This window comes from Aulonocara sp. 'chitande type north' Nkhata Bay, linkage group LG15 (genome assembly GCF_057382095.1).
Source record: "Aulonocara sp. 'chitande type north' Nkhata Bay isolate Kocher_YH1m ecotype deep benthic linkage group LG15, A_spYH_male_GT1.1, whole genome shotgun sequence".
Taxonomy (NCBI): Eukaryota; Metazoa; Chordata; class Actinopteri; order Cichliformes; family Cichlidae; genus Aulonocara; species Aulonocara sp. 'chitande type north' Nkhata Bay.
The window spans coordinates 24,673,512-24,687,864 of NC_141358.1; the positions used below are offsets into that span (position 1 = coordinate 24,673,512).

The 14,353-nt window shown below is 37.4% G+C and overlaps 1 protein-coding gene across 3 annotated transcripts in view; it reads left to right on the forward strand.

The window, feature by feature from the left end:
- The first annotated feature begins 5,186 nt into the window (after positions 1–5,186).
- The window catches only part of col12a1b (collagen, type XII, alpha 1b), a 147,664-nt gene continuing 138,497 nt past the window's right edge, over positions 5,187–14,353 (forward strand). For 2 of the 3 annotated variants that reach the window (XM_086265141.1, XM_086265142.1), the window contains exons 1-4: positions 5,187–5,377; positions 6,063–6,178; positions 10,037–10,153; positions 12,270–12,413. In XM_086265141.1, the coding sequence (XP_086121267.1) occupies positions 6,100–6,178; positions 10,037–10,153; positions 12,270–12,413 (340 nt within the window). In that variant the 5' untranslated portion in view covers positions 5,187–5,377; positions 6,063–6,099. Of the gene's footprint in view, positions 5,378–6,062; positions 6,179–10,036; positions 10,154–12,269; positions 12,414–12,841; positions 12,947–14,353 lie in introns of all 3 variants that reach the window. The other variant, XM_086265140.1, reaches the window with a different exon arrangement.

The following is a 14,353-nucleotide window of genomic DNA, read 5'->3' on the forward strand; positions in this document are numbered from 1 at the left end:
TTCTGTTGGGTGGGTTCTTCTCTGTTGTCTGTTTTAATTCACCCGAGCATGTCAGCCCCGGGCCACTTCTGCTATCAGCCCACACCCACCACAGATCATTTAACACTTTAAAGTACCCAGATGAGCTGCAGCTCCCATCTGAATGAAAACCAACAGAAAGGAATCTGCTGTGAAAGATAACATGCTGCTTCTGTGATTAAACAGTGCTGAAAACCACAGACAGAGACACAAAGAGAGTAACTGCTACCTGTCTGCATAAAATAACACTAATGCTGGAGAAATATTTAAGTAATAAGCAGCAGGGGTGGTTGGAAATGTGTCTGTGCTGCTGTTCTCCTGAGCTGATGAGAGCTTCTCAGCCTCCAGGAGGTGCTAAATAGTCCATTCTTCATTTCGTTGAACATGATTTAACAGCTGATTTTGTTGTAAAAATGGTGGTATGATAGACACTAAGGTTATAACACAATACAATTTATTTCTAAACAACATTGTTGCACTCCATTCCTGTACCTTTTGTTTAAAATAGTTTAAAAGTAACCAAATGTAATAAAATCTACCTTGAGCTGCTCCCGTGTCAAAAGAGGCCACCACAGTGGAACCGAACAAAAGCTTGACACAGATTGTGTAAAAATAACCACTTAACCTTTGTGTCTAAAAGATACCAAATGAAGGTAAACTAGGGCTGGGCTGTACTTTTGTGTAATACCAATTTGCTCCACAAGATGGCGCAGGAGGTTGACATCCACTGGTCAAACATTGCCCCCTCCTGGTGAAGGTTTTACTTCAGTTCTTATTAAAAAGGTCCTTTAAAAAACGTAACGGCATTTTTGTTTAGTTACATATGCTAAATACAACACATGCCTGTCAATGTGACATGTAAATGTAACAGATTTTCTTATGTTGCCTTTTTGTCATATTGTTTATTGGTTTGAGACAAAAGTTTTTTTTCATCAGTTAGGATTGTTACAAGCTCACATGTATACATTTGAGGGCTCTACAACTACCTTTAGATTAGTTGCGAGTTAAGATTTATTTCATCTTAAAGTTACAGTGAGTCTTTTTCTGTTTTGTTTTTTTGTTATTTAACAGGAAAAAAGCTTGTATGCTCATAAATATCCATTTATTAGTGTGTATTTACATCTTTTAAAAACTGATGTGTAGTTGTAAACTTAGAATTAATCTATTAAAAATACATAGGAGCAGGTTTGTGGAAGCCGCCACGTTGCCGTGGCTTCCACGTGGAGGAGATGAATGCCGTCATTCTGTCTAATTATGTTTTGGGTAGTTGCCTAGAGATGGACCACATATGTAGTAAACCTTACAAGTTACTTTAAATATCAAGACCATAAATAGCTCCTTCAAACTATATAGCCCCTGAACTGAAGCCAAGGCTCTAAAACAAACATAAAATAAATAAATAAATAAATAATAATAATAACAAAGTTATTTATATAGCACTCTTCAAAACACAGAGTTACAAAGTGCTTCACAGTTCAAATAAGAGCCACACACTGAAGATAAATGTACATGTTAAAACATACAAACACATAAATACACACATGGTTTCAAACTATGGCAACGAATGAAGGGAACGGATTAATGAAACTCTATAAAAAAGAGTTTTCAGCATTCGCTTAAAACAAATAACCGATCTGATTGACTGAGGAAGGCTGTTCCACAGTTTGAGCGCTACAACCTCAAAAGCACAGATCACCTCTGTTTTTAAAATCACAACGAGGATAGGAAGGCCCTGGTTAGACGATTGAGAGGTCGGCTGCATGGATAAGATGTTAGAAGCTCAGGTAAATAAGCAGCTATATAAGTTTATAACAGAATTTTATAGTAGATCCTGAATTACACTGAAAGCCAGTGAAGGGATGCAAGGATAGGTGTAATATGAGACTGCCAGCTAGTTTTGTTAGCAGCCTTGCTGCTGCCTATTGAAGATGAGCTTTGGTGGACTGAGAGACACATGTGAAAAGTAAATTGCAATAATCAAAGTGTGTACTAAAAGTTTAAGATGACTTACTGACATTAAAAGTTTGATTTTCGCAATATTTCTCAAATGAAGGAAACAAGACTGGGTAATCTTTGAGATATGATTTTCAAAATTCAGCTGCTGATCAAAAGTGATACCGAGGTTTTTACCAGATGATTGTATATTATTGGTGAGGGGGCCGTTGTACTGAATACCTGCCTTAGCTGCCTGGGCTGAGCACTGGAACCTCAGGTCTACAGGAACTGAGAATTAGAATAGATCCCATTAATAATGGCAAAAAACAAAATCAAAACAGGAGACAGGAGAGGTTGTTGAGCTCGACAGAAAAATGTCACTGTGTGTCATCTGCATAGTAGTGGTAGGAGATTCCAATAAAACCATCAATTTGTTGGCTCAGCGGTAACATATATAAAAGAAACAGAACTGGTCCATGGATTGAGCCCTGGGGCACTCCACATACGAGCATTACAGATTACAATATACATCGATTAATATGAATTCTGAAATATTTGTTTGATAAGTATGAAGAAAACCATTTGAGAGCAGTGCCACTGATGCCAACCCAGTTTTGTAGTCTGCTAATAAGAGTAGCATGATCAACAGTATCAAAGGCTTCAGATAAGCCGAGCAGGACTAAAATGGGATGTTCAGCCTCATCCGAGCGCATAAGGTTGCCGTTAGTAATTTTCAATAATGTCTGTAACCGCATTGGAATTTATCAAAGATGTTTCCTTCAACAATCTGAAGGAGCTGACAAGTATAAACTTTCTCAAGGAGTTTGGAAATAAATGAGAGTTTGGAAATTTGCCTTTAATTGTTTTAAACAGTGGGATCTAAGGAGGGTTTTTTTAGTAGAGGAAAGATGCCGGCTGTTTTAAAGTAATCTGGAACTGACTGATAAAAAGGGACTGATTGACAATAGAGAGAAGCTGGAGGAGATGACAGGGAGAAACTCTTTAATGAATTTAGGAGGCATAATGTCGGTTTGGCAGGGTAAAGTGCGGATATGTGAGACTATATCCAAAAGAGCTATTGAAGAAATGGTTTGAACTCAGACAACAGAAATGGGTGAGTGACTTGGGTGGTTAAAGGGGTACAGACTTGAGCTGTGATCTGATACTATTGATCTTGCCGGTGAATTTTTTCGCAGTCATTAGAAGATATTGGAGTGATAGCAAAGTGAGGAGGATGAAGAAGTTTGTTGTTGGTATCAAATAAAAACTTTAGATTATGTCTGTTATCGTTAATCAAACTAGAAAAATATACTACTACTACTACTACAACTACTATTACTAATAACAATATTAATAATACATTTTATTTATAGGCACCTTTAAGACCCTCAAGGTCACCTTACAATAATACAATAACAGTAGCAACAGCAAAATAACATTTAAACATAAGGTAAAATATGCAGTTCTCGTGTATTTTGTGAGTTGGATGAGTGTAAATAATAACTCCTTCATATGGAAATAGTGAACATGGAGATTAGTCTTTTTCCATCAACATTCAGCTCGTGATCATTTATTGCCAACATAGTCAAAAGTACTTATCGTCAGTAGAATAGACATTCAACCCTGCCGTCTGCAGACAGCTATGGGCTGGCTAAGCAACAACAACCACAGCTGGTTGTAAGTTAACATTTCGCCAGTTAATATTTTTTTATTAAATCACACTTTTCCTCTCATATATACACTGCATTCTCACATTATATGAGAGTTAATTCAGAAAAGTTCAGGACATCCCCACTCTCCTCCAATGACACCTTACTGCTATCACTGGACAGAACTGAGCTTTTCTTAATCATCGACTCTTATTCAAAATGTAAAAGCACACTCCAGAGTAAATTGATGTGGAAACCCAGCATAATGACAGCTGAGGTAAACAGTGTGCTGACAGCCTACACTCACTACAGATGAACAGTGGCCAGACTTGTTTGAGCTACAGCAACCACTGTAGTTAGGATTCTGTTGTTGTTGAAATGGGAGGAGTTAAAAAAACAGAACTCAGTTGATTGCAGTCTTTTGTCCATTGGTGAGGTTTTACACACTGTACCTTTAAAATTGTGAAAACTTGGATATTTTTGGAAAAGATAGCAAAAATAATTTAATTGATACCCTTAAAAGTTGGAAAATATCAATGTTCAGAAAATCATAACTCAGGTTGCTGCGTTGAATTTGAGAAAGTTTTGACAGTTGGGTTTAAAAAATAATAATTAAAGAGGCCCCATAACAAAGGATTACAACAGCCAAGCAATTTCAGAGTTACTTTAACAAATTTTGGGAGCAGAAACTTTAGAAATAAGGGTGGATTTTTTTTATGTGCTTTGACAAATTGTCAGTTACTGTATTTTGTGGTATCTACTGTACCAAATTATAGGTTCAGTTGGAAGTACTGGTGGTACCATCCCTCAGTGCCCTAATATTTTAGGACTCATAGGGTGCTGTGTAAGACTAAAATCAATGATGGTCTAAGTGGAGTGTATGAACATGTAATCATTTGGGGGAAGTTAATAATTTTGGGGTCATTTTGCCTCTGCACACCAGAGTTGCCAGTATCATACAGTGGAGTCTTGATAATGTAACAATTTATTTTGGAAACCTTAAAAACAGATGAATGCTGGAAGCCACAGATCAACTTTGGAGCTATTATAGTAAAATCTACATCCTGTCCTTTTAAAAAATATAATAAATATCTGGACTTCCTTTAAGACACTGCATGTATATTCTTTATATTGTGAGTAACCTTTCAGATCACAGAGTGGAACTGAGTTGAAGCAGCTGCTCCAGTTTAGTGAGCTCCTGCCAGGACCCCAGAAACTTCAGTTCCGGCCCTGGACTCCAGATTAAAAAGGAAAAGACTGACGCGGGGTTTCGTTTACTAGACTGTGTAATATTTTCCCGTTGATTCACAAAATTTAAAGTGGGTAAAAACCTCTGACAGTTTTCCCCCACTAATCCCCCGCGACCCCGCTCTGCTGCTGTCTCCTTGCGGCCGAGACGCACAGAAGCCCTTCATCACCGGAAAGGAATGCAGAAAACTATGTAAAAGTTTCCGAGTGTGTGAGTCCTTCCGTGCTGCATTTTCAGAGGTTACACATCACTTTTGGCCCGGCTGGATGTCGTAAGAGCTCGCGGCGGGGTAGGCAGAGCTGGGAGCAGCCCCCCTGTTAAGTAGCAGATTGTGTGGAGACTCTTCCCACTTGGAAGGAGGCTCGCCGACGCGTCTGGGAAGCAGAAATCCGCGGAGCGCCCTGACTTCAACTCCGTACCACCTCACTCTCCCCTGTGTCGGGCTGGGGGTCTACAGCGAAACCTTTATCCTTTTAATTTTTTTTCTTTTTAAGCAAAACTAAAATTCAGCCAGCCATCTCTATAGGTCAGTCGTGCATGGTTTTTACATTTTTGGTACCATCTGTGGGGGATTATTTTTGTCACGACTTATTACAGGCTTTTTTCAGGTTTAAATGTTGAGTTATCTGAATTCAATAATATTCCATTCATTTCTATATTTATTTGGACTATTTTGTGAATGCGTGGATTCTTTCTCGACATTGCCGTGCGTAATTGCGCACGGCGCTACGGCTCAACTCGCCATTAAGATAAAATGGAAAGACTTTGTGCCCGTTAGAGTGGGTCATTTTCATCAGGCGGAGATATGAAATACTTGATTGGAGTCTGCAGAGTTAATGCAACAATAACTCGAGCTCCTTTAGAAAGTGGAAAAACGGAATTTTACGGGGAAAGATGAGCTAATGATTTGCTTTTGTGGGATTTTTGTCGGAAGTTTTAAAAGTTTCAATATGTAGATTTTGGCGAGTTTTACACATTTATACATATGAAGTCTGTCGTGTAAGTCTTTTGTCGCTGCTTGTGGAACTTTTTCAAGCGTCAGGATGACTTTCAGACTCATTCCTCTCTCCAAAGCGGCGTATTCTGATAACTTTTCAGCCTGATGTAGATTTGAATGAAGATTAATGAGCTCCGAGGTTCTCGTTCAGATAGGATTAACAGTCTTATGAAGCCCTGAGGGAGTTTAACTGCCTCCTTGGTTCCTCTCGCAGTTTCATTCATGCACTGCTGAGACCAGCGGAGCCGAAGATGAAGAGCAGGCTCTCTCTGGCAGCGGTTGCTGCCGTCCTGGCACTGCTGCTGTCCTCCTCTCAGGCCCAGGAGCAAGGTAAAGCCGCTCCTCCTCCTCCACTTCTTTTAATTCAACACATCTGAATTCTTCCACCTCCTCTCACCTCTGTCTCTCCTCTGCCTGCTGTGTGTAGCTGCACTTTTAGTCTAAATGAATAAAAAAAATCACTGAAGCAAATGTGTACCTGTGGATTGATTTGTTTGAACTTCTGATTTTAACTTCTGTTTGATGATTTTTTGTGATCCAGTGATTCACTTTTCCATCAAGAATTTCTGCTTGAAGAGAAAAACGACCCCAGCTTGAAATACATTGAGTTTGAGTTTCTAGACGGGAGGGTTTTTGTATTATTACTTTTGTTTTCGAAGCATGTCAAACCGTGAAGTTCAACTTTAATGAGAGCACGAATGCAGCTCAGATTTAATTGTGTAGTTAGATGTGGCTTCATGTTGGTGATTAACAAAAAAAAATCAGATATACGGTGAGAATATCATCACCTTTTTCCTGTAATTGAAAACCAAAGCAGTCTTGTTCTTAAATGTTGAAAGGAAAAAAATGTGATTAAAATTAAATGCAGTCTAAGTTTTTAACGCCAGGTGGCGCCGTTGCTCGAAATCCCCGACTGCATTTTACTACAGATTACATTCCTCCAGTTTTAAAAAAGTAGAAGAGGAAAAAAGGAAAAAGCCCAGGCGGCACGTAGCCAAGTTTCCTCCCTACGTCTTTTCTCTTGATGGAACGGAAAGACAAAATATGAGTTTCGCGTTATTTTCCAGAGGTTTCAGAGGTTAGGACAGGAGACAACTGGCTGCACTGAAATCTGGATCATCCCAGAATAAAAGCAGAAGAAAGCACAGTTAAAAAAGAAAGAAGGAAAGTTTCTTCTTCTCTCCTTTCCAAGAGACTTTCTGACCTCCTGAGACCCCCTCTCTGTCTTTAATGTCCCAACGGGGGGCCCTGGCTGCCTTTCCAGGGGTCACGGCACAGTAATGGGTCACATATATTCCACAATAGTTTGATGCTAGGGCCGGACTTAAAGGCTGAAACACCTTGAACACAAAGAAGCCTCCAAACGGGAAGGGCTCGGCTCCAAACAGTCCCATTTCAGAGCAAGAACTGCAGAATAAAATCAGTTTAGAACCGAGCCCTGGATGTGTTTAAAATGTGGATGAATGTGCGTGTGGATGGTAACAGTGTGTGTCTGGATTAAAAGCTGAAGTTTGTCGGGTAGTTTTTGGCTGTAATACCCCCCGTTCGGAAACAGAAGCAGCGGCCCCCTCCCCCACGCGGCCCTTGAATTGATTCACCAGGTTGGTGGTTCCTCCATTTTTAACGTCCTGTAACCTTCCCCGGTCAAGCCTTGACCCCCCAGGTCTTGGCTTCACGACAATATTTTACAGTGATATTCTTCACCCCTCCCCCACACTAACATAAAAACAACTGGTTGGTGGTCTAGAAATCCCGGCTAATCTATAAACTGTAGCTAGATCATCTGTATTTAGATTTTTTTAATCCGTGCAGCTGGAAAGGTTGATGAGATGATCACAAACTCCGGAGCTCAGGTTACCCGCTGCGAACATGTGCTGATAAACTTCCTGCAGCATGAAAAGATTAAGAACTAGACACAGTTTTTCCACCTGTTTGTTACATGCAGAGGTTTATCGTGCATTTTTCTTTACAGTCAACCAATCCCACAAAAAGACCCAAACTAACAGCAGATGTTTCCTTCTGGTAATAAGTCACCTTCTTTAATATTTCTATTTGCTATAGAGCTCCACTGTAGACCTCGGAACACTGATGGACTCAGTTTTTGATTCTGGCAAACATGGGCACCATATTTGTGTTAATCTGCCTCTAAATATAGTCCCAAATGTGTGCTTTCCTGTATGTTCGCCAAAATCTTCAGCTTTGAACAGCTGTTTTTGGAAATTACTCAATCACTTTGAAAAATATAAACCACTTGGGAGCTTTGTGTGGGATTTATTGACAAGAAAGAAATTACTGAAAACCGTTATTCTCATTTGTCAGGAACAAAGTTACACTTCCTGTTATAGAAACAGATTTGTCTCTGCTTTTGTGCCTGAGGCAGACAGACAGTTGTGTTTATATTCAGCTATTTAAAGCCATATTGTGACTGAATGCCTTTTTTGTAGCACCAAGTTAGAGTCAACATCTTTGTGTATTATCTTGATAGCAAGCTAGAGCATCATAAATAAGCACCCCAACCTGAAGAATATCATTTTAAAATATTTCTTTAAAAACAGTCTGTGGTCCCTCGTGTACATGGAAACTTTTTGTTCATTGTCCTAAGTTGTTGTCAACAACTTTTCATGTACACGTGCATGATCTGCTTGTTTTGTTGCTTGTGGAAAGAAGTTGATAACATACGTTTAGAGACATGCTCTGTGAATAAATATAATTATTATCCTCCATGTCAATTTGGTTTGCTGGTTAACATGACAAAGACCAGTGGTTCTTAAACTATGATCCGAATCCTAGAAGTATTCTTGGAGTCTTAACTGTATGGTAAATTTCCAACAAAGGTAGATTATGGATCCTTTTTTTTAGACTTAAATAGTTTAAGAACCTCTGGTGTAGATTCTTTGGAAACATAAGAAAAAGATGTACACATGTCTGCACTCACATTGTGTATTCTTTTATGAGGTTTGCAATGGAGACAATGAGAGTGATGACTCCGGTCTTTATCCATTGTATAATCAGCACTTTCTTGGTCAATTCAACATCCTGTGTTGGATTGAGGTCATGGACAGACTGCTGGATGTCCGTCAGTCCATGTTGGAGTTAGCTGACAGGAGGAGATCGTGACTGGTGATTTTCAAAATTAAAAAAAAAAAACGACATCACCAGCCACAAACATTTCAGGATTCAAAATATTTAAAAAGCGTTGTTATCTGCATCCATGAGAGGTACGGAAGCAAACACAGGCCAAAACAATTGAATATTTTTTAAATATAATTATATTTTATTATTATTACTATTATTATCATTATGATTGTGGCTGTTCCGTCTAGGGATCGCCATGTAATTATGGAGTTGGGAAATACTGTATGTTGAGTTGTTAATGTTCAAATTTAAACACCAGGTAATAGCAGTGAAATCTTAATCAGAAAACAGTCATCATTCAAATTTTAATTCCTTAAAAGTTTTGTTCCTTAGGACCCCATTTAAACTGAATCAATGCAATATTTAAAAAAAAAAATGAAGTTCATTTAATAAGATTGAATTAGCAATGTCAGGATATAAAAACAAAAAAGTCTCACAATAAAGCTATGTGGCTGAAGAATGGTGTCAGTAATACCATTTATGATTGATTATGCTTCATGTCTTAAGTGTTTGATGTTGAATTTTCCATTTTAGATGCTGTTGTCTTAATTTTATAACTCTGGTTTTACCAATCAACAAAGATTTTAAAATGTTACATAAAAGATGTGAGGGTAAATCCCATACGAGTCGAATAAAGACTCCTCAAACGCATTTTTTAAATACATGCCATCGCTTGTTGCTCTTAAAATTCATTTGACCTGTTTTTTGCTTCCATATTCATGATCACGCCCAAAATTCACCAGGTCTCATATACGAACCCTCTGTGTGTCCCTCCTAAGTTTTAGATACCGTTGTGTTGTGTTTGTTGTCTTGGTCTGTTGCCTGAGTTGTTGATTGTAGCCACACGAGCCAAACGGAGGTCATTTTTTTGTCTTCAAAATGGCTTTCCTCTCATTTGTAGTTTGGTGCGTCTTGTGTTGTTTGCACCAACAGTGAACTTGTCTAACTTCACCTTGGAAGTGTTGACTGTTGGTCCTTTTTTATAATGATCACTACAATACACTTTGCTCTTAAAGATAAAGTGCTAACTGCATTGATGTTTTTTCTTCACAGTGGACTCTCCATCAGACTTAAGATTTAAGATTTTAAGTGAGAACTCAGTGGAAATGATGTGGAGGAGACCACGGTCGAGGATACAGGGTTACAGAATAGAAGTGACCTCAGACACAGGTTGGTGCTCATTAAACCTGCAGGTTCTGTCGTGCCATGCCTGTAACATTACAAGTGTCATAAAGATTTCACTCAACCTGACAGGACTCAGCACTTACCGCAATTATCTAAAGGTTTCTGCAGACACAAGTTTAGCTCCAGGAGCTTCTAATGATAAAAAAGGAAAAACATTATGAATGGAGAAATCTTATCATCGGTTACCAGCGCTGAACTTTGCCAGCACTGACATTGCAAACTGCAATCTGTGTTACTTTAGCTCAGGCATGCACATGTAAGACCTTTTATGTAATAGCTGAGATATTTATGCATAGATTTAAAAAGAAGAGCTATTATTTCAAATGATCCAAGACTTTACCCAAAATAACTCACCACTTTCAGAAAGACCATGTGCTGTTTCAACATCTTCACAAAGCACAGCCTTAGAGTATATATACTTGTACTATATTATACTAACTTACTGATAGAACTAACATTAGTTTGCATGCTGATAGTCACCAACTCATATTTCAGAATCATCATTCAGAACCCAGTAAAATGTCCTCAACTAAGACTTCTGTATTCTATATAATTTCAAAAATTGTTAGTAAAACTTACGTGAGTACAAGTTTCTTCTTATGCATGGAAAAAATAGCACTAACATCATACACTGAGTAATAGAACTAACTTTAGCTTATATATATTTAAATGTTGCCAGGTGTAAGTGACTTATTGTTGCTAACTAAAATTAACATCAACTTATATACAATCAAACACAGACATACTTTTAATAGCTGACAGAGCTAACATCAGCAAAGTCAAATGTAGATAGTAAAAATATGTCATTTACATCTAACTAACATTCAAACACTCACAGGGGTATGCAATGTGCTGTTACTAACTAAAAGAATTAACGTCCACTCACATACGATCAAACACAGACACTAATTAACAGAACTATTAAATCATTGACAGGTAAGGGACGTACTGTTGCTAGTTAACAAAACTAGCATCAGTTTAAATACAAACATGTAAGTAAAAGTAAGTGAAACACTTTTTTTTTTATTTAACAGAGGTAATGTTTAGTTATTTATTGGCAATTGCTATTCAAAAGCCATCTTAAGAAAGTGTACTAAGTGAGTAGCATATTACTTTCAATAACAGATCTTTTCTGACAAGAAACAGGTACTGAGATTATTAGCTTTTCAACATGAAGGCTTTACAAGGACTAAATTGATGAGGCTATGATGTGAATGTGACATATCATTGCTATTGCTGAACGAGCTAAGTAACAGAACTAATATTAGCTTTAATATGTATATTCATCAACAACAAGTTGTAACAGCTACATACTATTAGCTAGCTAACCAAACCCCAAAACTGTAGCTTGCACTTCCATATTGACTAAGAAATAAGGATAACAGTTACATACCTTGACTAACTGCCCATATAGCTAACTTTAACATTAGCCTTTCTATTCATGTCAATTAGCAAATAGATTAGCCAGTTATCTTTTTTTTTTTTTTTTTTTTGCTGAGATAGCAAAACAAGAGTCATTTTTATTAAAAAAAAAAAAAAGTCAACCTACAAAAAGGTCAACCTAGAAACGTTTCAAATGATGTTAAAAACAAATACTAAATAAATAAGCTAGGATGGGTAACTGATAAACACCAAGGTTGATATATTTTGTCAAGAAATAGGCCTAATATATAACAGTAAATATTTTTACGTTTCTGTTTTTTGTTAAATAAAAAAGTAACTGAAAATTAGTTTGTAAGTTTTACAGTTTCAGTTATTAGAGGCACAGAAATATTAGAGAAAGTTTTGACATTAAATATAATCTGTTAATATTGTTCATTTCTATTAGCTGAGGCTAAGATATTTTTTAACAAATAATTAGCATTCATCTTATGGAACATTCAGGGGAATTAAAGGGTTAAAATAATGTGTGTTTTATAGTAACAAAGAAAGTTGTTTTTTTATCAAATCGATTGTACTATTGTGTGTTTACATGGCTATTCCAGTCCCCGGGTCAGCAGTCGAAATCAGGTTTTTCTGAAGCCCTGTACTGACTCTTGGAGAAATCAAGTCATGTAATAGTTTCCTAATGACTTCCCTCTGACTTTGTGCATTCTTGTAGAAGAACCAACAAAAGAATTTACTCTGCCTGCATCTGCCACTAAGACCTCCATTTCAGACCTGACTCCAGATGTGGATTATGTCGTAACGATAACTGCATATTCTGGATCAGAGCAGAGTCTGCCCATCTCCGGCCAGATCACACGTGAGTCACCGTGTCTCTGCATTTGTGTGCTTGTGGAAATCAATGCCAGATGTCCCGTAAAAAGCTTAAAAAAAAGCTAAAAACTAACACCGAGTGTGGAAGATAACAGAGAGACACCTGCCAGGTGTTGCCCTTTCACCAGTATATGTTAATAACATTGCTCGGTTTCTACATTCGTTTCAGTATTTTGGTGTTTCAGTACAGCAGACTGTTCGTCATTCAAGGAAACAACCTCAAATGTATTTCTTTATTTAAATTGCTTTAATTTGACTTAAAAATAGGTTTGTATTTAATTCTTTATCCTGGAAACAGTAAATCACAAAGCAAGCTCACCACAAGGTCCATTTAGCATGACATTTGGAGTCAGTTAAGACAATTTTTAGTTTTGCCAAAGTTAAAAACTGTAGACTAAAAGTCTGACTTGACAGATTTAAGCAAATCTGCAGCACAGGGAGCCAGCCAGGACAGACAATTGAAAAACAAGACAATTGAAAACAGGCACGAGGAACAGCATGAACAACATGACTTCAAAGGTGAGTTTTTTTAATGCAGAAGGGAGGGGTTTTACTATTTACAGAATTTTTTGAATAGTTTACCACTACCTAATTACAGAAAAAAGACACAAGAGCAGCTCAAATTGTATTGTGCAAAAATAATGGCTACATTAAGTTGTGCAATGAGAATTTATAAGTAGGCATCGCTTCTTTTGACCCTTTTGCAATTCAAAAACAATTTGTTCTTCTGCACTTGGAAAACAGCAACCTGTAGCGTGTCTACCACAGATTTCCATCAACATTTTTCCTCTATATTACTTTACCATAATCAACAGTTCCAGCACCAAAAGATAAAATTTCATTATTCACTTTGGTCACTTGGCTGAAGACATTTTTGAAATATTACAGCCTGTTATTATTGAGGTAAAGGTCTTGGTGAGATTAAAAACCTATTTTCAAGAGTTACCTGGCCTAAAAGATAACTGATATAAGCATAAACACACAAATACAACTGTCAAACGCTACAGTCAGTGGACACAACGTCTACCAATATTATTTTCTCAGTTCTATAACACCGACTTAAATTCCCACATAGTAATCAGCTCAGATTTTTCCAGGAGATAGGGACAGCATAATTAAAGGTAGTTTTTGGAATCACCCTTACTAACATGTTACTAAATTGTTCACCACTAGGGGGCAGATACCAAAGGATAACAGCAGCACACATTTCAACACATTGCCCCTGTTGGTGAAAGATCTATGTACATTTTGCAGAATGTCATTTTTGAAAAAGTACCTTCAAATAATGTTTGTATTAACATACTGCACCATCTTATTGCACTAAGAGGTATTAGATATTTTTTTAAGCCTGGCCCTAGTTCAGATTCATTTAACACCATATAAAGATTTTTTTTTTTTTTTTTTTACCATTTTTGATCATTAAAAAAAAGGAAGAAAGAATTTACAAAAAGTACCCTTTATGCCTAATTCTGTTTCGGACCAAACAATTGTAAAATACAATGAGGAATAAAGTCATACTGATTATGGTTTTTACTCATACATGAACAGAAGTTAGAGGAAACCACTCCAAGGAGAGGTTTGTAGCTAAAAATCAACCAATAGAAAAGACTGAAGACATTTAAAGATAACAACTTGTAAATAAAATGTAAAGCACTTTGGTGTTCAGAGGAAGAAAGGATTTCTTCGGATTGTCAAACCAGGGATAGGCCTAAACCATGTTTATGATGTTTACAAGCAAAAGTATGAAATGGGACACTGACCCAGATTTCAGGCTTTGACTGAGGTCTTCACTGACATCATGGCAGCAGTTTTTGGTGGGGACAACTGATGATCTGAGAAGCCCTCTGAGCTTGAGCTATGCTGGAAATCCTACACAAACTATGACATCAACCTGACAGTTTCTCCATTTGGGAGCTCATTTGGAAG